At 54.8% G+C, this 20,885-nt stretch overlaps 1 protein-coding gene and 1 non-coding gene across 2 annotated transcripts; one reads left to right on the top strand and one right to left on the bottom strand.

Annotated features, from left to right (window-relative positions):
- Window positions 1-750: 750 nt before the first annotated feature.
- On the bottom strand, window positions 751-12,796 carry UBXN6 (UBX domain protein 6). The gene is made up of 10 exons (XM_059918725.1): window positions 12,603-12,796; window positions 9,062-9,225; window positions 8,542-8,606; window positions 7,350-7,478; window positions 3,744-3,841; window positions 3,053-3,128; window positions 2,266-2,350; window positions 1,809-2,159; window positions 1,480-1,628; window positions 751-901 (listed from the first exon to the last, which is right to left on the bottom strand). Exons 1-10 carry the CDS (start codon window positions 12,683-12,685, stop codon window positions 776-778), a joined length of 1,326 nt encoding a protein of 441 aa, XP_059774708.1. The 5' UTR covers window positions 12,686-12,796; the 3' UTR covers window positions 751-775.
- Window positions 12,797-19,111: 6,315 nt separating this feature from the next.
- TRNAG-CCC (transfer RNA glycine (anticodon CCC)) lies at window positions 19,112-19,184 on the top strand. Its single transcript has one exon. It is a non-coding gene; the product is annotated as a tRNA-Gly (tRNA).
- Window positions 19,185-20,885: the final 1,701 nt, after the last annotated feature.

The raw sequence follows: 20,885 nt of genomic DNA, 5'->3' as shown, positions 1-20,885 counted from the left end.
CTCCACGCATTAGAACTCACCAGGTTAACTCAGGGCCACCTCCCATCTCATCCCCAATCACAGGCCAAGTCCCTGTGTCACATAAAGTAATGCATTCACAGGTTCCAGGGAGGAGGATGTGGACATCTGGGGGAGCTTGCCCTGCGGGGCCTGCAAGGCTCCGGGGCCCTGGGAAGCGCTCAGCAGGGCTGGCTCATCAGGCCGGTGGGGACAACAATTAGGAAGGGGCGGGAAGTGAAGAGCTCGCCTCGGACGTGAGGGGCCCCTAGGTGCCCAGGCAGCCGCGGGGTGTCCGCCTGGGCCCACTTCACCGGGAGCCACAGCCGGGCCTCGCCTGCTGGCGGCTCTGCAGAGCTGCCACCCTGCGCCACCTCCCACGGCTTCAACTCACCACCGGGAAAGTAGTCAAACACCCTATTTATTCAGGTTTAGAATTTTACACACCGTGTCCTGACAGGCCCAGTGTCTCGTTCTTGTGCCAGTCACCTCAGGGCTAGCCGCAGCCACCGGGGCCACAGCACACGGGGACTGGGCCCAGGCTTCTCTAAGCAGGCTACTAGTGGCTGCTCCATCCAGGTGGCAGTCTCGGCACGCGTCCACGGCCAACCAGCAGCCCTCCCCATGCCTGCGGTGCCCGTGGGCAGGAGGAGGTTCCGGAGGAGGCTGGGAGGCCCCGGAGTGGTGGGGGGACCGGGGACGAGGGGAATGTGGAGGAAGCAGGGAGAGAGCATGAGACAGACCCACAGGGGCTGAAGCCAACCCTGCTTTTATTTCATTAGAGCTGCTTGATGGCCGACAGGAGCTCGGGTTTCAGGACAGATGAGTCTGGCTGGGTCCCCGCAGCCCTGATGTCCGCTAGCACGGCTGCATCCCACGAGAAGGTCAGGAGGGCCGAGGGCACCTGCAGTGGGGTAAGAAGCCTCAGCCTCGCTCTGGCCTTTATGTGACAGAGCTCCCGCTTCACGTTCAAATCTTCCTGCTGGAGCCGGGGCCACGCACGCCCGGGGCCGCTCCCCGCCGCTGATGGCACACCCATGCGCTCAGTCCGTTCTCATAACAGGGGCTCCTCTGATGATGACCCGGGCTCGGGGACGCCCCCTGGCCTGGCTGAAGCCAACCCAGCATCGGGCAGCAGTCAGTACTTCCTGTCCAGGCCTCCCTGAATCAGGGTCTGACCGCCCTCCAGCCCCCTCCTGCAGCCTCCCAGTAATTGCTTGCGTTTTGAACGCCACCTTGGCTCTGCGCCGCAGAGGACTCTAACACACTGGGCACATTCCCATTTTGTAGACACAGAGAAGTTACTCAAGATCACATGGCAAGAAGTGGAAAGGTGGGACTCACACCCAGGGAGCCTGGCCCCAGGACCCCTTCCCCTAATGCCATCCCCAACCGAAGAGCAACCCCCTCCTCGGGGGTTTGTGCCGATTCAACAAGAACCCAGAGAACCCGGATCCGCTGCGCGGGGAGCCCGTCACTCACCAGCCCGCACTCATTGAAGGCCAGGTTCTCGTCCTCCGACAACTTCTGCCCTCCCGAGGCCAGCAGCTCAAAAGGCAGCCAGTCGATCTGCAAGGCCTCCCGGACAAACGCGTACAGTGCTGCCACCCGCTCCCGGGCGTAGAAGGTCCCTGGCGGTGGGACAAGAGTGGCGCTGGAGCTCGTGGGAGCCCCCCTGAGCCCACCCAGCCCCCTGAGCCCTCGGCCTCCTCCCCCGGGACGAGCTCAGAACAGAGCAGGCTGCTCCTGCCGGCGCACGGCGGACCCGAGGCAGCATCGCCAGCACGCAGCACGCAGCACGCAGCACGCACCCTGGAGGAGGCAGCCGTCGGGGAAGCGCACGCGCAGCAGCGTGTACGTGTACTTGCGCATCTCCCTCTGCTCCTCCCGCTCGCGCATGGCCTTGGTCCGCAGCACGCTCAGCCGCTCCACGGCCTCTGACCGCAGCCGCTGCTCTCGCTTGAGCTCCTCCGCCGTGAGGTTGAAGAAGTCCGCAGGCAGGTCAAACTGGGAGGCCAAGGGCGAGGGCCGGAAGACCCGGCGCTGGCGGGCCAGCGTGGCCCGCACGGGCTCGGCGCGCAGCAGCTGCTCCTTGTGCTGCTCCAGGCTCTGGGGCTGGGCCAGGGCGGCCTCGCTCAGCACGTAGAACTCCTCGGGGCCCTCTGGGACACGTGGGCATGTCACTCTGCGGTGGCAGGGAGACCCCCGAGCCGGCCCCTCCCACCCCTGCCCCTGGGCTCAGCCACGGCCTTTCTCTTTTTCTCTTACCCTGGTCGGGGATCGGAAGCAGCACCTTCTGGAAGCCGATGGCCTCAAAAAACTCGTGGGTCCCTTCCAGGCAGTTAATGCGCTCCTGAGAGCGGAGCCAGAGGTCATGCGGGACACTTGGGGCCTCCTCGTGCCCCACCGGCCTCACTGCCCACCCCGCCCTTCTGGCCCAGAGTCCCGTCTCAGAGCGGCCGCTGCCCCTGGACAGGATGAACCCCCAAAGCTGTCTGCAGGGGTGAGCTCACAGAGGGCCTGGGATCCCAAAAGGTCAACACCAGGGTGAAGGAGGCTGAAGAGCCAAAGGACAGCGGAGGCTGGGAGTCCCCAGAAGCGGGGGAGGCGGGCTCTGGGATGCTGGATGTGGGTGGGGACCCCCAGGAGAGAGCGGGGCCCCACCAGCTGCACGGGTACCACGGGCCAGAGTGCTAGGACCCCGCGATTTCTCCACAGAAACCAGAAGTCTGCGTTTGCGTGAAAAATCTCCCCCGTGCCGATGTGTTCCCAGCTAATTCAAAGAAAAGTCGAGTCACGCCGTGGGTTGGTGGCGAGAGCAGACAGTGTACGCGTACTGTGCTCGTCCTGCGCTCACGAAGCCCTCCCTCCCTGCCTGGCACCTTCTGCCCACCTCAACTCCCAAGCCCTGCAGGGGCCCTTCTGCAGCCGGCTCTGGCCACCACCGGCTGGCTGCAGCCCAGCTGCTCCCACAGCCAGCCTGGGTCCTGGGTGGCCTCACAGGCCCGGCCACGCCGGCCACCCCAGGCTAAGTCACTCTGGTGGCAGCCCTCACCTGGAACACCTTGTTCTGAAGCTTGATCTTCCGGTACTTCTCCTCCTCGGGATGCAGGTGGATGTTGTCCAGGTACCTGGGGCGGACAGGGGAGAGCAGCTCAGAGCCACACCGGCTCGTGCTAAGAGTGACCCCCCGGGAAGGCTGCCGTCACACCCTGGACACCCCATAGAGCCCAACCCCTGGTGCCCCTGACACTGGGCCTCCTCCTCGGTCCTGTCTCCCCCTGAGGGCACCAAGGAGCCACCGTGGTGGGGGTGGAGCAGGCAGAGCCAGAGCTGATGGGTCCCCAGAGCCGGCTTGGGGGTTGCTGAGCAACACAGACTTCTGGCCCCACCCCCGACCTGCTCCCATCAGAGGAGTTGGCGGCCCCACCCCCGACCTGCTCCCATCAGAGGAGTTGGCAGCGGGGGAGACCCTGCCTGCTTCACATTCTTCTGATGATCCCAAAGGGAAGCCAGGGTTGGGAACCCCCAATTCAGTAAACCTCTTCGTTCTAAAGACTGGTAAACTGAGGCCCAGAGAGGCCAAGCCCCTTCCCCGAGGGCGAGGGGGAGTGAAGTGTGGGACCTGGCCTCACAGGGTGGGGCCTGGCCTCACTCCCATGGCCGTGCTCCCTCCGGGGCCCCTCAGCCGGTCGCGATGGAGGCCCAGGAGCTGGCACCCCGGTGGGAGGGGGCCACCCACTCACCTGGCGATGGTGTCCACGCCCAGCTTCACCCGGTCCCGGTCCTTGTTGAACGTGTGGATCTTCATGATGGAGGCGGCCACTGGGTCGGTGGAAAAGTGCTGGGAGGAGGGAGGAAAGCTGAGTCAGAAAGCGTCCACCTCAGGGCCTGGAGGCCATGCCAGCCAAGCAGCCAGGTCTCAGCACTCAGGTGGCAGCAGTGACACCGGTGACAACAGTAAGAACTGTCTGACAGCAGGCCCTAGCATGGGACCAAAGCAAACTCAACAGCAGAAAAAGGAGGAGGAAAGCCCTTTTGATGACTCCAGCCTGGGGCCTCAGCCCTGCCCTCACGTCTAGGGAAAAGAGGGCGATGGCAGCCCGGGTTACGCCACTCCTCAGGTCGGCGTGACACAGACCTTTGCCTACCGCTCTGGCTTTGGCGCCCAACGCCAGCACTGAGCGCGCCACCAAGGGCGCAGCAGCTGAGTGCCCGGGACCCGCTGGCCACCGCGGACCTGCCGTCCCTCCTCATCCCCCATCCCTACGAGGGACGTTCTAGAAACAGACGGAGGTGGCAGAGACAGGACGCAAAAGAGGTCTGTGACCTGCGGCTGCCTGGTCACTCCTGGGGGAGGCAAGATAGTGGAGACATCACTGACCGGTCCCCGTGCCTCGGGGGCTCCCCCTGCTTCCCTGGGGAGAGGAGGAGCTGCAGATGGAGAGGTCACAGGGCCCACAGTTGATCCCTCGACCGGCCAGCCTCTGGGCAGCCCTGGGGACCCTGCGAACAGCACCCCAGCGAGGAGAGGCTGAGAATGGATAACTAAGGCGAGGGGCAAGACTGGGCAGCAGATCCGCTCACGCTCTGGACAGCCACTGCACACGGCCACACCGTGTGGTCTTGTTTCTCTGCAGCCCCAGAAAGCCACTAGTTACATGGCGAGTGGGGCTGGCACCCGCGTCAGCCCCAAAGTCATTTGCTCTGCCTGGATAATGGTGGGGGTGGGGCCTCCCTGGCGGTCCAGTGGTTAAGACTCCACGCTTCCACTGCAGGGGCCACGGGTTCGATCCCTGGTCTGGGAAGTTCCGCATGCCGCGAGGTGTGGCCAAAAAGAAAAAAAAAAAAAATGGTGGGGGTGAACAGCTGGGTCACCAGAGGTGATGAATCAAGAGCACAGACGACCTGGCCCACTCAGATCTACCCCTGGGCAGCCCCACAGAAGCCCAGCCACAGCTCCTGGAAGGCAGCTGTGGGGCTTCCACCCTGCCCCAGCTACCTTCCCTCAGCTACACTGGGGTGAGCCTTCAGCAGCCACAGCTGTGTCACTTAGTTGTCTGATCTGAACTGGGCCAGCTCTCCTGGGAGCTTCAAATTGGGACCCAGCCCAGTCTGCCAGTAAGTTGCCAGGGTAGGACAAAGAGACGTGGAAAGGCAGAGAAATCGGGTCTGCAGAGAAGCAGCAGTAAGATGGGGGGTGTCTTCAGGACACGGCTGAGCCAGGCTCACCGCCCCCTACTCCAGCCTCCTCAGGACAAGCACACCCACCCACCCAGGGAAGAGCTGCAGCTCCAAATGCTGTTCTCAGATGTTTCCAGGCAGCCTGCAGCCTTGTTTAAATTAGGACCAGGGTGCACGAACGGACAAGGGGACAAAGGAACAGACACATCCAGAAAGGAACCGAATCCACGTAGGGATTTACTTTGTGATAACGGCAGATTTCACAGTGGCCAAAAGACAGGTGTTTCAATAAATGAGGACTGGGGAAAACTGGATAACTATCTGGAAAAAAAAAAGAAATAACACTAGCTCCATGCGTCCTATTCTACAGAGGTATAATTCTAGTGGGATCAAAGCTTTAAACATTAAACAAAGCAAACAACAAAAGACAAAACAGAAAAGCACTAGAAAAACCATGGAAGAGTTGTTTTAATCCTGAAGTGGCGAAGGCCTTCCTAAGTAGGTCACAAAACCCAGAAGCCATAAAATAAGGCCGACACATTGAATTACATAGAGATTAAAAATTTCTACATGGCCATATGACCATAAGCCAACTCTAAAAGTAAACAACTGGAGAAAAATATTCACAACTCAGATCATAGGCAAAAGACTAGTTTTCCTAATATGTAAAGAGTGCCTACAAATCAATAAGAAAAAAAAAAACACCACCCAACACAAAAATGGGCAAAGGATGCATTCTCATATGAAAACACAGCCAACCTAAGCCAAAATGGAAATGCAAACTAAAACTATGCTGAGATATTATTTTTACCAATCAGTTTGGGTAAAGACAAAAACTGTTTGGTAACCCACAGTGACGACGGGGGACAGGGAAATTGGTATTTTCTCACACACTGCTGGGTGAGTGTGAATCAGGACAACCCACATGGAACTTCATCTGGTGACAACTATCCAAAGCCCTACACGCTGTCCTCTGTCCCAGCAACTCTGCTTCTGGAATGGAGCCTACAGCTCAAAGTGATGTACAGACAAGGTTTTCATCATAAATATTGTCCTCACTAGCAAAAGACTGGAAACTTCCTACACGCTTATCAACACGGGGTTGGTTAAAGAGTCAGGGAACAATTTGCCGTGAGTCATCACGCAGTCACTGTGGAGAATGCAGGCTTTCAAACCGCTCAAGAAAAAATAGAGGCATGACAGAGCCAATGGGGTAAAAATGTTAGCAACTGGCAAATATGAGTAAGATGGGCAGAATGACATACATATTTGTGACCTGATCCCTGGAACCTGGGAGTATGTTAAGTTATGGGTCAGGGGGTGTGGAGGTGACAGATGGAGTTAAGGCTGCTGATCAGTGGACCTTAAAATAGGGAGATTAGCTTGGATTAGCCAGGTGCGCCCAATGGAATCACAAGGGCCCTTAAAAGGGGGAAGAGAGAGAGAGAGAGAGAGAGAGAAGCAGAGAGATGGCAGCTGGGAAAGACCTGGCCTGGCACCGCTGGCTGTGAAGACGGAGAAGGAGCCATGGAGTACAGACAGCCTGACTCCCCCTAGGGCTCCCAGAAGGCACACTGCCCTGCGGCCACCTTGACTGTGGCCCCGTGAGACCCAAGTCCCACTTCTAATTTCCAGAATTATAAGAGGCATGCTGTCTGGAGGCACCAAGTTCGTAGTAATCTGTCAGAACAGTAATAGGACACTCCCACCCTGAGTAAAGGATGTTCACGTGTTCTTTTTGTTCTCCTTGCAATTTTTCTTTAGGTTTGAAATTATTTCCAAATACAGAGTTTTAAGGGGGAAAAAAATGTGGAAGTTCTTTCTGTACTGATATAATACCTAGCAGTTTCCACGTCAGGCGTGAACGGTACATTACCTTTTACGTAAAACAAACACACAGCACGTGTGGCAGACATAGATGCATCGGTAGTTTGTACATATTTGGAGCATCTCTGAAAAGGGGCCTAGACTACTTACAGCTGCTGCCTCAGGGAGAATGGCCGCGAGGTGGGTGGGAGGCGGCTTTTCCCCGCCTACCCTTCTGTATCTTGAATTCTGTTCCTCAGGTAAGTATTCCCTCTTTAGAGAGGTTAGAGTAGAACCACAGCATATGCTCTGTGCCATCCGGGCTCCCGGGGGGTGGCTCCGGCACCGGGGCCGGCACTCACCGAGAGAATGGCCTCTCTGATGCAGGCGTCCCGCTGGTCCTTCCTCAGGATGGCCCCTGTGAACGGGCAGGTGAAGTACACTCCGGGCACTGCCAGGTGTGTCGAGCCCTCCTCTTTGGGCTTGGGCACCTGGGAGGATGGGTGAGGGTGTCTGAGCCTAGACTGTGGACAGAGGCCACCCCGAGCCGCCCGAGTGCCACAGTCCTGAGAGCCTGGCCCTGGGAGCCAGACATCCTGGTCCCAATGCTGTCCCCTCTGCCTATTAGCCATGGGACACCGTGGCCCAGTGGCCAAGACCCTCTGAGCCTGTCTTCTGGTCTGTAAGATGTCCTCGAGGGACCACCTCAGAATTCAACAAGGTAAGGAACGGAAAGCGTGGAGCAGCTCCGGACACGGTGTAAGTGCTGAATTGATCGTTCCTGCTCTTCCCGCCCCCCTACCTGGTGAGGAAGGGGCTTTGGTGGGAGAGTGAGGAGTCATGGTGCCCTGGACGAGTCCCAGCCTTGCTCTGGGCCTCAATTCCTAGGTAATATCCAGGGTCCCTTCCATTCTGAAATTCAGTGAGGCCTCACAGGTGGTGCTGCTCAGAACACCCTTTCTGCCAAGTTCTCCTTTGAGGCCTGCCTCCTCCAGGAAGGCCTCCCTGACTACACCAGTCTCCGTGGTGCCCTCCTGTATCCGAGGAAGGCAGCAGAGGGCAGCGCTAAGGCTAAGGGCTTTGGACTCAGACAGACTGGGGTTCCAGTCCTGCCCCTGCTGGTTTCAAGGTGCATGACCAAGGGCACCGGGCCTCACCTCTCTGAACCTCAGTTTTCTCTTCTGAAAAGTGGGAACTGTAACAGCACCTACCCTCATGGGGTTACAGGGGAGGGAGGGGACTTAACGGAGGTGCAGTCCCTCCCCCAGGGCCTGGGCCTGGTGTCATTAGGTGCCAAGCACGCAGGTCCCAGACGACACCGCCCTCAACCACGGGGATCCCCAGCGTCCTGAGGCCAGAGATGACCTCGACCCACCCCGATGTCCCTTCTGCATCTCCCCACCCTCTCCAGCACCAGATGCTTACCGCCCAGGGCTGGGCACCAATCAGACCAAACGCAGAAGAGAGCCCAAGCGGGCACTCCAAGGGCTCCCAGCTCCCCTGCCCGCCCCAGGCCACCCCTTGGGTGTCGTGCTGCCATCGTGATGCTTTTACCGGGTTGGTCCCTGGGGTCTCCGGGCTCCCACTGACAGTTGCTTCAGCTTGAAGTTCCTTTCTCACTGGGGGGGAGAGGCAGGGACGGGTCAGTGTGTGAGCCAGGCACACCATTCCCCAGCCTGGACCCTCATGTGGGTCAAACTCTAGTCCTTCCAGCTCGAGGTCCTCCCAGCCCGCCAACCTCTCCGTGCCCCCAGGCTGCGCCAGGCCACGTGCTCCTCCTCCTCTGAGTCCCAGCCCTCCCCTCTGCAACCTCCCTGACATCCGTGCTGCCCAGACCACAGCAGACCCCTTGGCCTTTCCACCTGCATGGCCCCTTTGTGGACTGGCTCACAGCTGTGATTTAAACCCTCCTCCCACCCCGAATCGCTGGCTGTGAAATTATTTTCAGCCAGAGCCAAGCACAGGACCTGGAACGCATGAGAAGTCAAGGATCAGCCTCGAGGACAGAGGGGCAGTGGCCTGCCCCACCGCCCCCCGTCCCCACCCCCGTGGCCCAAGGACGGCCGAGGCTCACCCTGGCTCCGGATGGACTCCTGCGACGTGGGGCCCCGCGCCCTGGGCTGCTTCTGCTCGAGCCGGGCCAGGGCCGCCGCGGCCGCCATCTGCGCCTCATCGGTGGGTCCCTGGCGGGGCTGCCGGAGCGCCGGCTTGCTGGGCTTTTCTTTGGGGGCCTTCTCCCTAAGGAGACGCGGAGGGACCGTGAGGTGACGTGGGGGCAGACAGAAGAGCTTTTGTCCCTCTCCCACTTCTGCTCCTGCCCCAGCAGACAGACATGGGCCTCTGCCCCAGGGGCCACCAGACAGGTCTAACGCAGACGGAGGAGCCTCGGGAGGCAGACAGTGACTCTGCTCCCGCCCTGCCCGCCACTTTGGACAAACCCTGCACCGGCCTGGGCGTCGGAGTCATCCTCTGTCAGGCGAGGTAAGAGCACACCTACCGTTCGCAGGGGCTGACGCTCTTCGCCCCCTTCCCTGGGCGAGAGGCTCCACCCTTACTGTCTACGAGGGTGAGACATGGAGGCTTCGTCTACTGAGCACCTACTGTGCGCCAGACAGCGCGCCAGGAGCTAGCTGTCGCGCAGCGCGTCTATTCCGCATGGCAACGTGCCTCCCAGGAGGCTTCATCTACTGAGCGCCTACTGTGTGCCAGACAGCGCGCCAGGAGCTAGCTGTCGCTCGGCGCGTCTATTCCGCATGGCAACGTGCCTCCCAGCGAGCGCTCCAGACGCCCTTTCACAAGCCCCAGAGGGCCACCGGAGCTCGGGCAGCGGGCCAGGCTGCACGCAGGCCCTGCGTGGAGTGTGTTACAAGGATCTGGTTTAGGGACTTCCCTGGCGGTCCCGTGGTTAGGACTCGGTGCTCTCACTGCCGTGGGCTTGGCTTTGATCCCTGGGCAGGGAACTAAGATCCAGCATGCTGCGCAGCATGGCCAAAAAAAACCCCAAACAAACAAAGATCTGGTTTAATCTCCCCTCCACCCTGGGAAGTAGGCAGGGTGATCATCCCACGGGATGGGCAGCTTCCTAACCCAACCTAGCTCGAGAGCGACCTGGCCTTGACGTTCCAGCAGAGATGGCCTTCTTCCCACCAGGGTCTGACTCACCTGCCTCACCCTCCTCCTTTCCTCAGGACCCTCTCCCGATGCCAGTAGTTGGAATCATCTGTGCTATATCTCTAGAACCTTCTCAGGAGCCAAGGCTCTGAGTTCATGGCCCTCATGCTTCCCGCTCTGCTCAGACACCCGGGCAGCCCTCTTTTCTTGTCCCCAGGCCTCTGGGAGCTTCCTGCCCATCCCGGCCCCTCTCTCCAGCCCTCCCAACAGCTGAGAGTTTCGGGTCGAAGAAAAGACAAGTCACGTAGTGCCACCCTAGCCCCATCTTTCCATAAAAACGCCATTTTTCCAAGACCCCTCACTCACCCGCTTCATGGCTCCTCTGGGCAGCCAGAGGGATCCTTCTAAAACCCAGTCACTCCTCTGCACAAAGCCCTCTCATCCCATGCAGGACAGAATCCTGCAGCTTCCGCACCCTACAGGCCCTTCACGACCTGCCCCTTTGCCTTGTTCACTCCTATCTAAACTCCCTGCTGTTCTTCACACAGACCCAACCTCCTACCACAGGACCTTTGCACCTTCTGTGCCTTCTACCTGGAGTGTTCTGCCTGGGAGGGACAGGCACCACTTCAACTGTGTGCGTGTGTGTGTGTGTGTGTGTGTGTATGTGTGTGAGAGAGAGAGAGACAGAGAGACAGGGGTTGATTTCCACACAGCTGAGTCTCACCTCATCCAGCTCTCGCTCAAAAGTCACCTTCTCAGAGAGGCATTCCCGGACCACCTAACAGTCACCCACATGGCTCACTCTCTGGACCCTGTTTATTTTTCTTCAGGGCCCATCTTTCATCGTTTATGTGTTGTTCTACTTGTCCTTCTCTCCCCACTACAACGTGAGCCCTGAGAGGGCACGGATTTTCATGCCGTAACAGTGCTGGACACACACCCTCGCACGCACCCTGAGTCTCCAGTCTGGCTCCAGGCACGTCACAGAAGCTTGGATCTCCGTGTGACTCCCCTCTCCTGTCCTCCCAGGCCTCCAGTCTGACACAGCCATCAGCCCCCACCTCCTTCCTGTCACACACAGTCCCAGCTGCACCAGCCCCCCACCTCCACCCACTACTTGAGGAACAAATGAATGGACCCCCTTGTCTGGCCCACCGCTCTCCCTGGGCCCCTCTTAAGCTGCCCTCCTCTCCCTGTCACCGCCCCAGGCTCCCAGGACCTGCACTTCCCTCCCGTACTCATGGATCTGACCCTCATGGGCCTCCTCTGTCCCACTACTCCTTTGTCCCCTCCCAAGAACCCCAGGGGCCCCCAATCCTCGTGACAGATGCCCTGATGTCCTTGCCACGCACCCGATCTCCCTCACCCACCCCCACTGCCTCATGATGCCCCACCACCCCTTCCTGCCAGCCTCCCTGCCTCTCCTCCAACCCCCTCCCAGCTCCGACCTCTTCACAATCCCTTCCATTATGCCTCACAGACCCCTCCCCAGGCTGACCTCTTTCTTCAGTCACTCCCCATCCTAAACCCCCTGGGGCCCCCCAGCCCCCTCTGTAGCTCCTGGTAGCAGCCCCAGCCCCTCCTGAACTCCCTCTTCTCATCCCATCCCCCCCAGTGGAGCCTCCTTCTCAGCCCACCGGCCCTCAGTCTGGCATCCTCACCTGGTCCAGCTCTTCACTATCCTCTGCACAGCACTGGCCCCTCACGCCTCCAGTGTGGCCCCAGGCCCTTCTCTTCTCCAAGTCCTCCCCAGATAAGTCTCAGAGGCCTGGAAATGCAGGCCACCTCCCCTCCCCTCCCAGGTCACCCTCGGGGCCTCCAGGCCACTCAGCCATCACCCACGAGGCCCCCCACCTCCTTCCAGTCGCAGACTCCCCCAGCTCCCCACCTCCACCCACCTGCCTCCCTTCTCCTCCCAGACCTTCCTCAGCCCCTTGCAGCACCCACCACCCACCCACCCAGTGCACCCGCACCTCCCAAGTCCCTGACCACCCTTCCAACAACGCCTCAGGCTCCCTGGGCTTCCAGATTCTCAACCCGTCCTCCCTCCTGCTCCAGAACCAAGGCCCAGACCCCTATCGCCACAGAGTCTAAGCCTCACGACTTTTTGCGACCCCAGCTCTACTTGTTTCTCCAGGCTCAGTCCCCAATCTCTGGTCACCTAGATTCCCCCAAGCCCTATGCGATGCCTCTTCAGGGCCCCTTCTCCGCATCCCCGGCCTCTCCCTTACCGCCCGCCCTAACCTCCTAGGGTCTCCAGGGACCCCCCCTCACTTTCTGCAGCCCCGCCCCCTCCAGCCTCTCCCCCTCCTGCCCCGCCCCCGGTGGCCTCCCCTCCCCCCTACTCCCACTCCCTCCCTCTTGCCCCGCCCCCCGAGGTTTCTCCCCACGCTCTGACTCTCTGCCGCCCCTCCCCGCCTCTCGTCTTCCCTGGCCTCCCCGCCCCTCCCCCTCCGCTCATCTCCGCCCCCGGGCCTCAAGCCTCAGCGCCTGTCACGCACCCCACCGACTCCATGAGCTTCTGACCGGGCCCCGCACTCTTGAACTTGACGTCGGCCTTGATCTCTTGGAAGAATTTCTTCATGGTGGCGGCAGGCCCGGCGGCGGGGGGCCGCGGGGGGAGGGGGCCGCAGGGGCCAGTAAGGGAGGGGCCGGCAGGAGCCAACAACCGGAAAGAAAATACTGGGCCGCCGGAAGTCCCGCCTTCCCGAGGGCAGCCCACGTGACAATCGGTCTGGCGCCGCTTTCTAGATGTCCGCGCCTTGCTGGCCCGGAGTGAGCGCTCTGCACTGTCGGACCGCGTCTCGGTGGTTCTCCTGGACTCTGTTGCCAGGGGCAACGAGGGCGCTTCCAGCGGGAGGCTGTGCTTGGGCGCCTTCCACCGGGTTCCCCAAGGAGTGACAGGAGAGGGAGGGACAGACCTACGACCCCACGGAGAAAGCGCTGGCCTTGTCCGTTTCCCTCCTCAAGAACCATCTCTGGCTCCCCAGCGGTTACGTGATAAGGTCCCAACTCAATATGGGGGCATTCAAGGTTCCCACAAGGCAACCCGGTGGTCCGCCCTAGTAGTCCCCCACGCACACAGTGTGGGAGAGAATGAAGAGGATGCACAGAGCTGGGGCTTGGGGACCCACGATGGCGGACCCCAAGGGTTTAAATTAAGGAGATCGGGAGATTATCCTCAGAGCATTGACGGAGTTTAAGGAAGAATGGAAGAATCTGGTGCCGCCCAAACTTTAACCTTCCTGAATTTCAGTTTCCTATCTATGAAATGGGGATAAGAATAGTACCTGCTGGACTTCCCTGGCGGCGCAGTGGTTAAGAATCCGCCTGCCAATGCAGGGGATATGGGTTCGAGTCCTGGTCTGGGAAGATCCCACATGCCGCGGAGCAATTAAGCCCGTGTGCCACAACTACTGAGCCTGCGCTCTAGAGCCCATGAGCCACAACTGCTGAGCCCACGGGCCGCAACTACTAAAGCCTGCACGCCTAGAGCCCGTGCTCTGCAACAAGAGAAGCCACCGCAATGAGAAGCCCGCACACCGCAAGGATGAGTAGCCCCCGCTCGCCGCAACTAGAGAAAGCCCACGCGCAGCAACGAAGACTCAACACAGCCAAAAAAAAAAAGACAATTAAGCCTCTAGGTCTAATTTATGGGAATTACAAGGGATGGACAAAGAATAAAACAGCCTCACAAGGGAATTCCCTGGCGGTCCAGTGGTTAGGACTTGGCACTTTCACTGCTGAGGGTCCGGTTTCAATCCCTGGTCGGGGAAATAAGATCCCACAAGCCGAGTGGCATGCCCCGTCCCCCGCCAAAAAACAAAAACAAAAACAAAAACAGCCTCATGAGGAGACAGACAAATCCAGACTGTGAGACATTCTCCAAGCTGACTGACCTGGTTGCTCCAGAACATCAACGTTGTGAAAAATAAACAAGATTCTAATTAAAAGGGATTAGAGGGATATAATCTTTACTTGTAGTGCAAGAACCTTGATTTGATCCCTGTTAAAAAAAAAACTGCAAAAACTTCTTAGAACAATGAAGAAAATTAGAAGTGGACTGAATATTAAATAATATTTTGGCATAAATATGAATTTTCTTTGCTGTGATAAAAGTATCACACTTATGTAATAAAACGTCCCTATTCTTAGGAAATGCTGAAGTATTTAGGGGTGAAGGGTCATGATGGATGTATGAAACTTTCAAATGTTTAAAAACAAATACGTATATATTCACACACATATAGAAAGCACATATGGAAAAATGTTAACAATTGTTGAATATAGGTGTAAGGTTGTGGTGGTTTTAAAATATGTCCATAAAGTCTTTGATGCTCCTGCTTTCCAAAGGTGGAGCCTAATTCCCCTCCCCTTGAATGTGGGCTGGACTTGGTGACTCACTTTTTTTTTTTTTTTTATGTGAATGGCGAAGAGGGTTGCTCTTTATTTGACTTTCTCAAAGGCTCCAGTATGCTCAGTAAAGTTTCAACTCATTCTGGGATGGAAGGAAAGGAACAGTGCCGACTAAATGTAGCATAATGTGACAAATACGACATAATGCTTGTTCAGTGGTATCCTTTGTTTTCATGGTTTGAGATAGAGAAAACTAATTAAGTGGCTGAATTTGGACAGGAATCCAGGTCTCTTAACTCTCCATCAAGCAAATAGTCTTTTTTTTTCTCACTATACAATACTATTTGGACAACAGAGAAAAAAGTTTTTTCCTAAGCCACGGAGACTTAAGTTTGGCAATGCACCAAAATCATGATTTGATATTAGATCTCAAAGCTGGAAGTAAGTTTTTGTTTTTTGGCTCTTTAATTTTTGAAATGGCAAGTTACCTTTATAGGTTGGGACAGTATCCAACTTCCCTTTTTTAACTTGTCTCTCCAAAGGCCGAGCTATTGCCACACGCTGCACTTTATAAGAATTAAGATCCCGTTTGTAGGTAATACCAAGATCAATCTCCCCCTGCTTTGGTTTATATTCTTCTGGTGCATGGCGAGGCTGTTTGACTATTTCATAAGGACGATAATCCGACTTAAATGTTGTTATTCCTTCCATTTTACCACGATGTGCTCGAAATTCTTGCTTGGGCTTCAGACTCTGAGGTGGAAGAACATTGCCATACATAGGATATTTTTCCAAATATTCAGCCGCAGGTACAAATCTGACACAGACACCAGGTCCTCATGCTCCCGGCTCGCGGGGTCGGCTCCACAGCTCCTCCGCACCCGCAGCTTCTGCAACTCCACCGCGCCGGCCTCAGTCGAGGCAACCGCGGGGGCCCGGCTAACGGACGCGCCACCGGCGGGTCAAAGGTCATGCGTTCCCAGGTGACTCGCTTTCCACAAATGGAATTGGGCGGAAGTGATAGCGTGCAACTTCTAGACTGGATCGTAAAAGACACTGCATCTTCCTCCTTGCTCTTGCCTTTTTTTTTTTTTTTTAATTTATTTTATTTATTTTTATTTTTGGCTGCGTTGGGTCTTCGTTGCGGTGCGCGGGCTTCTCATTGCAGTGGCTTCTCTTATTGCGGAGCACGGCGTGTGGGCTTCAGTAGTTGTGGCACACGGGCTTTAGTTGCTCCGCGGCATGTAGGATCTGCCCGGGCCAGGGCTCGAACCCGTGTCTCTTGCATTGGCAGGCGGATTCTAAACCACTGTGCCACCAGGGAAGCCCCCTTGCTCTTGCTTTTGAATGACTCAGTCTGGGGGAAGCCAGCTGCCATGTGGTGAGGATGCCCAAGCAGTGATGTGAAGAGGTCCATGCAATGAGGAGCTGAGGCCTGCAGCCCATAGCCATGGGAGGGAGCTGACACGGAAGTGGCTCCTCCAGCCCCAGCTGAGCTTTCAGATGATGTAGCCTTGGCTGATATCTTGACTGCAGTCTCATAAAAGACCCTGAGCCAGAACCCCCCCAGATCCCTGACCCTCTGAATCTGCATGACATAATAAATGTTTGTTTGTTTGTTTGTTTGTTTTGGCTGCACAGCGTGGCATGTGGGATCTTAGTTCCCCAACCAGGGATCGAACCCGCGCCCCCTGTGTTGGAAGCGCAGAGTCTTAACCACTGGACTGCCAGGGAAGTCCCAAAGGTTTGTTGTTTCAAGCAACTAAATTCTGAGGTAATTTGTTAGGCAGCAATAGCTAACTAATAGAAGAACGTACTGTGTTCATTGTGCTACCCTTTTCATCTATTCTAAATGTTTGAAATATTGAAAATTAAAGTTTAGTACTGTGAAATAAAGGATCATATCCCTTATATTCTCAAATGAAGATAACAAACTAATCCAAAATCACACAGCCAGACAATGGCAGAGACCCGCCACCCCTTTCCCTGAGAGTAAAGTGCTATCAGACTACTCTGTCTGGCATTCAACATCAGGAGGCTCCTGAGGGTCTAAAAAACCTCATCTCTTGTCACCACCCACTTTGCCCTCTCTGCCTTAGCTACCTGGCACTATTCATCGCTTATTACCTCCAGACCTTTGTCCAGGCAGTCACCTCTGCTGGAAGAGACCTGTCCCCAATCTGTCTAAAGTAGTCCTCTTCCTCCAGGTAGCCCTCCCTGACTACCTTCCTCATGCTGGGTGTAGTCTACTCTGAGCTCCCAAAGCACCTCCCTCTTAAAAAATCATTGGTAATATTTGCTGAGTGCTCTTTACGTGCCCATATTCTGTGTGTCATCTTCACAATCTTCACAGCAGCTCTGTTTATAAATCAAACAGTGTTAGGACTCCCATTTTACAGATGAGTAAACTAAGTTCTGGAGAAATCAAATTGCTTGCTCAAGGTCACCCAGCTTTTACATGGCTTTTGATTTTTGTGTTCCAAGATATCCCGCAGTTGCAGAAAAAGCTTCTCTTATGTTTTCTTCAAAAAGCTTTGTAGTGGAATTCCCTGGCGGTCCAGTGGTTAGGACTCCGCACTCTCACTGCCAAGGGCCGGGGTTCGATCCCTGGTCAGGGAACTAAAATTCCACTAGCCGTGTGGCTCGGCCAAAAATTTTTTTTAAATAATAATTTTAAAAAGCTTTGCAGTTTAATTTTTACATTTAGGTATGTGATTAACTTTAAGATTTCTTTCTGTGCGTGTGTATGATATAAGGTAGGGGTCAAGGTTGTTTTTATGTATTCATGTGGCTGTTTAGTTGTCCTAGAGAAATAGGACTTCAACTCTATAGGGTCCATATTTTTTTAAGATTTTTTTTTTTTGATGTGGACCATTTTTAAAGTCTGTATTGAATTTGTTATAATATTGCTTCTGTTTTATGTCTTGACCAGGGATCGAACCTGCACCCCCTGCATTGGAAGGAGAAGTCTCAACATCTGGACCGCCAGGGAAGTCCCTATAGGGTCCATACTTTTAATCCCTGTGGTCAGCAGAATAGTGCTCCCTAAAAATGACCATGCCTTAATCCTGAGAACCTGTGAATATAGTGACATTTGTGGCAAAAGAGATGCTTCAGATGTCACTAAATCAAGGACCTTGAGATGCAGACATGATCCTGGATTCTTTGGCTGGGCCCCATGTAATCACAGGGTCCTTATAAGAATGAGGCAGGGGGGTCAGAGAAGATGTGATGACCACAACAGTACGAGAAGGACCCGATTTGCTATTGCAGCTTTGAAGATGGAGGAAGAAGCCACAAGCCAAGGAACGCAGGCGGCTTCTAGGAACTGGAAAAGGCAAGGAAACTGATTCTCCCCTCAAGCCTCCAGAAGGAGTGCAATTCTGCCTATATTTGGATTTTAGCCCAGTGAGACCCATTTGGGTCTTCTGACCTCCAGAATGGTCAAAATAGATTTGCATTGTTTTGTTTGTTTGTTTGTTTTTATAAATTTATTTATTTTATTTATTTATTTTTTTAGCTGTGTTGGGTCTTCGCTTCTGTGCGAGGGCTTTCTCCAGTTGCGGCGAGCGGGGGGCCACTGCTCATCGCAGTGCGCGGGCCTCTCACTGTCGCGGCCTCTCTCGTTGCGGAGCACAGGCTCCAGATGCGCAGGCTCAGTAGTTGTGGCTCACAGGCTTAGTTGCTCCACAGCATGTGGGATCTTCCCAGACCAGGGCTCGAACCCGTGTCCCCTGCATTAGCAGGCAGACTCCCAACCACTGCACCACCAGGGAAGCCCGATTTGCCTTGTTTTAAGCCACTAAGTTTGTAGTAATCTGTTACGAAAGCAATAGGAAATGAATACAACCCCTAGACTAAATAACCCTAGGAAACAAGTACTGATATTTCTCACCAATTTATAGGGGAGGTTGCAAAGTTCTGGATGGACTTGTTCATATCCCTGCAGCTTGCAGAGGGATGATTCAAACCCAGGACCATCGGACCCCAATCACACTTCAGTGGGTGCTTCTTGAACCATAATGCAAACTCAAATCCCATGGGGAGCTTGTTTATGTATTTTTAAAAATATTTATTTATTTATTCACTTATTTTGGCTGCGCTGGGTCTTAGTTGCAGCACGTGGAATCTTTGTTGCGGCGTGCGGGATCTTTAGTCGGAGCATACGGGCTTCTTAGTTGGGACATGCGGACTTCTTAGTTGCGGGATCGAATCCAGGCCCCCTGCCTTGGGAGCACGGAGTCTTACCCAGTGGACCACCAGGCAAGTCCTGGGAGCTTATTTAAAGGCAGATTTTGTTGCCTCTGGTCTTGAGGGGGCTGCGATTCTGCATTTCTGACAACACCCTCCTGGGGAGAATGAATGAGGCAGGAATGAATGAATGAATGTTACCCTCACAGCTCAGGTAAGGAGAAGCTCTGGGGCAAATGTCCAACACTCCCAGATTCCAATCCCCCGGTGCTATCCCTCTGCCTCAGTTTCCTTATATGGAAAGCAGGGGTGAAAAATAACAACTGACAGGGGAATGAAATGAACCATGTTAAATGCTTACTATATGTGACTTGGAACATAGTAGCTGCTCAATAAATCTTAGTTATTATTCTACTTGGGTAAGTGGGCAGTAAATATTTGTTAATCAGAGGATTGAGGGACTTCCCTGGTGGTCCAGTGGTTAAGACTCTGCACTCCCAATGCAGGGGGCCCAGGTTCGATCCCTGGTCGGGGAACTAGATCCCGCATGTCACAACTAAGACGTGGCACAGCCTTAATAAATAAATATTTTTTTAAAAAATGATAGGATTGGAAGCTGATGGCCCAGGCTGTAAACTGGAGCTCAAGCCTGCAGCACACAGTAGGTGCTCAGGTCACCTGCTGTTTAGAAGGAGACGTTCCATGCAGTTCTTGGGGCAGGGCAGCACCTTCCCCACCTTGCCTCCTCCGGCCAGGTGCCAGGCACCATCTCTCAGGGAACAGGAAGCAAAGTCACCTCCCCAGGTGATGACTAATGGCCCAGCCGTTGGCTTCAGTGGCCTCTGATTTGGCGGGAAGGCATGGCTCCTCTCCCCGCTCAGCCTGCCACTTTGGGGGAGCCCTCCTAACCCTCTTGGGGAACTCTGCCCCCTGGCTTCCATCAGAGCCTGATCTTTTTTCAGCTGCTCGACATAGCTCAGTCTCTGGTTTTCTGCACTGGCTCAAGGTCTGGAGGAGAAGTTTGCACTGAATCAGGAGGGCCCTGGAGGTGGGGACCCAGAGAAGTGGCATTCTTGCCCTCGGAAGGACTGGATGTATGACCTCAGGCAAGGCACGCCCCTCTCTGGGCCTCAATATCCCCATCTGTACCCGGGCCTAGGCCAGACCCCTCTGCACCAAGTTCCTCATTTATTGTGCAATTTCTACCTCTATGTGAGGGTGCCCAGATTTAGCAAATAAAAATACGGAATGCCCAGTTAGATCTGAATTTCAGATACAAATACTTTATTGTTTTATATATATAATTTAAATTTACAGGGAATTCCATGGCAGTCCAGTGGCTAGGACTTGGCGCTTTCACTGCTGGGGCCCGGGTTCAATCCCTGGTCAGGAAACTAAGATCCTGCATGCCCAGTGGCTCGGCAAAAAAAAAAAAAATTACAATCTTAACCATTTGAAAAAGAACTATGTGTCAGATATTGTTATGTGTTATTTCATGATATATGCATTATTAATTATTTTTATTGTGATAAAATATATATAACACATTAACCATTTTAATCATTTTTAAGTGTGCAGTTCAGTGGCATTAAGTACATTCACACTGTTGTGCAACCATCCCCACCATCCATCTCCAGAACTTTCTCATCTTCCCAAACTGAAACTCTGTCCCCATGAAACACTGACTCTCCATCCCCTCCCCCAGCCCCTGGTCCCACCATTCTACTTCCTGTCTCTATGAATTTAACTCCTCTGGGGACCTCTTATAAGTGGACTCATACAGTATTTGTCCTTTTGTGACTAGTCTATTTCACTGAGCATAATGGCCTCAGGGTTCATCCATGTTGTAGAATGTGTAATAAGTACTTGTTTAGTATAGGTATGTCACAAATATTGCATGGAACATACTTACCCTAAAAAAGTATTGGTTGCATATCTACAATTCAGATTTAACTGGTAATTCTGAATTTTATCTGGCAATGTTACCTACAGCCTTTCTTCACACAGCAGCCTAAGGAATCTTTTTTATTTTTATTTAATTTATTTTTTTAAATAAATTTATTTATTGTATTTATTTTATTTTTGGCTGCATTGGGTCTTTGTTGCTGCATGCGGGCTTTCTCTAGTTGCCGCGAGTGAGAGCTACTCTTCGTTGCAGTGCGCGGGCTTCTCATTGCGGTGGCTTCTCTCGTTGCGGAACACGGGCTCTAGGAGCGTGGACTTTGGTAGTTGTGGCA

The sequence above is a fragment of the Balaenoptera ricei genome, chromosome 3, assembly GCF_028023285.1.
Source record: "Balaenoptera ricei isolate mBalRic1 chromosome 3, mBalRic1.hap2, whole genome shotgun sequence".
NCBI classification, from domain to species: domain Eukaryota; kingdom Metazoa; phylum Chordata; class Mammalia; order Artiodactyla; family Balaenopteridae; genus Balaenoptera; species Balaenoptera ricei.
The sequence above is the reverse complement of the archived record's forward strand: the minus strand, read 5'-3'. Positions and strand labels throughout refer to the sequence as shown.

Excerpts from the sequence above, each read along its gene's own strand:
- UBXN6 (XM_059918725.1), bottom strand. The coding sequence starts at position 12,685 with ATGAAGAAATTCTTCCAAGAGATCAAGGCCGACGTCAAGTTCAAGAGT. Across the intron at positions 8,607-9,061 it reads GGAGTCCATCCGGAGCCAGG|TGAGAAAGGAACTTCAAGCT; the intron begins GTGAGCCTCGGC and ends TCTCCCCCCCAG. Across the intron at positions 2,160-2,265 it reads GCTTCCGATCCCCGACCAGG|AGGGCCCCGAGGAGTTCTAC; the intron begins GTAAGAGAAAAA and ends CACGTGTCCCAG.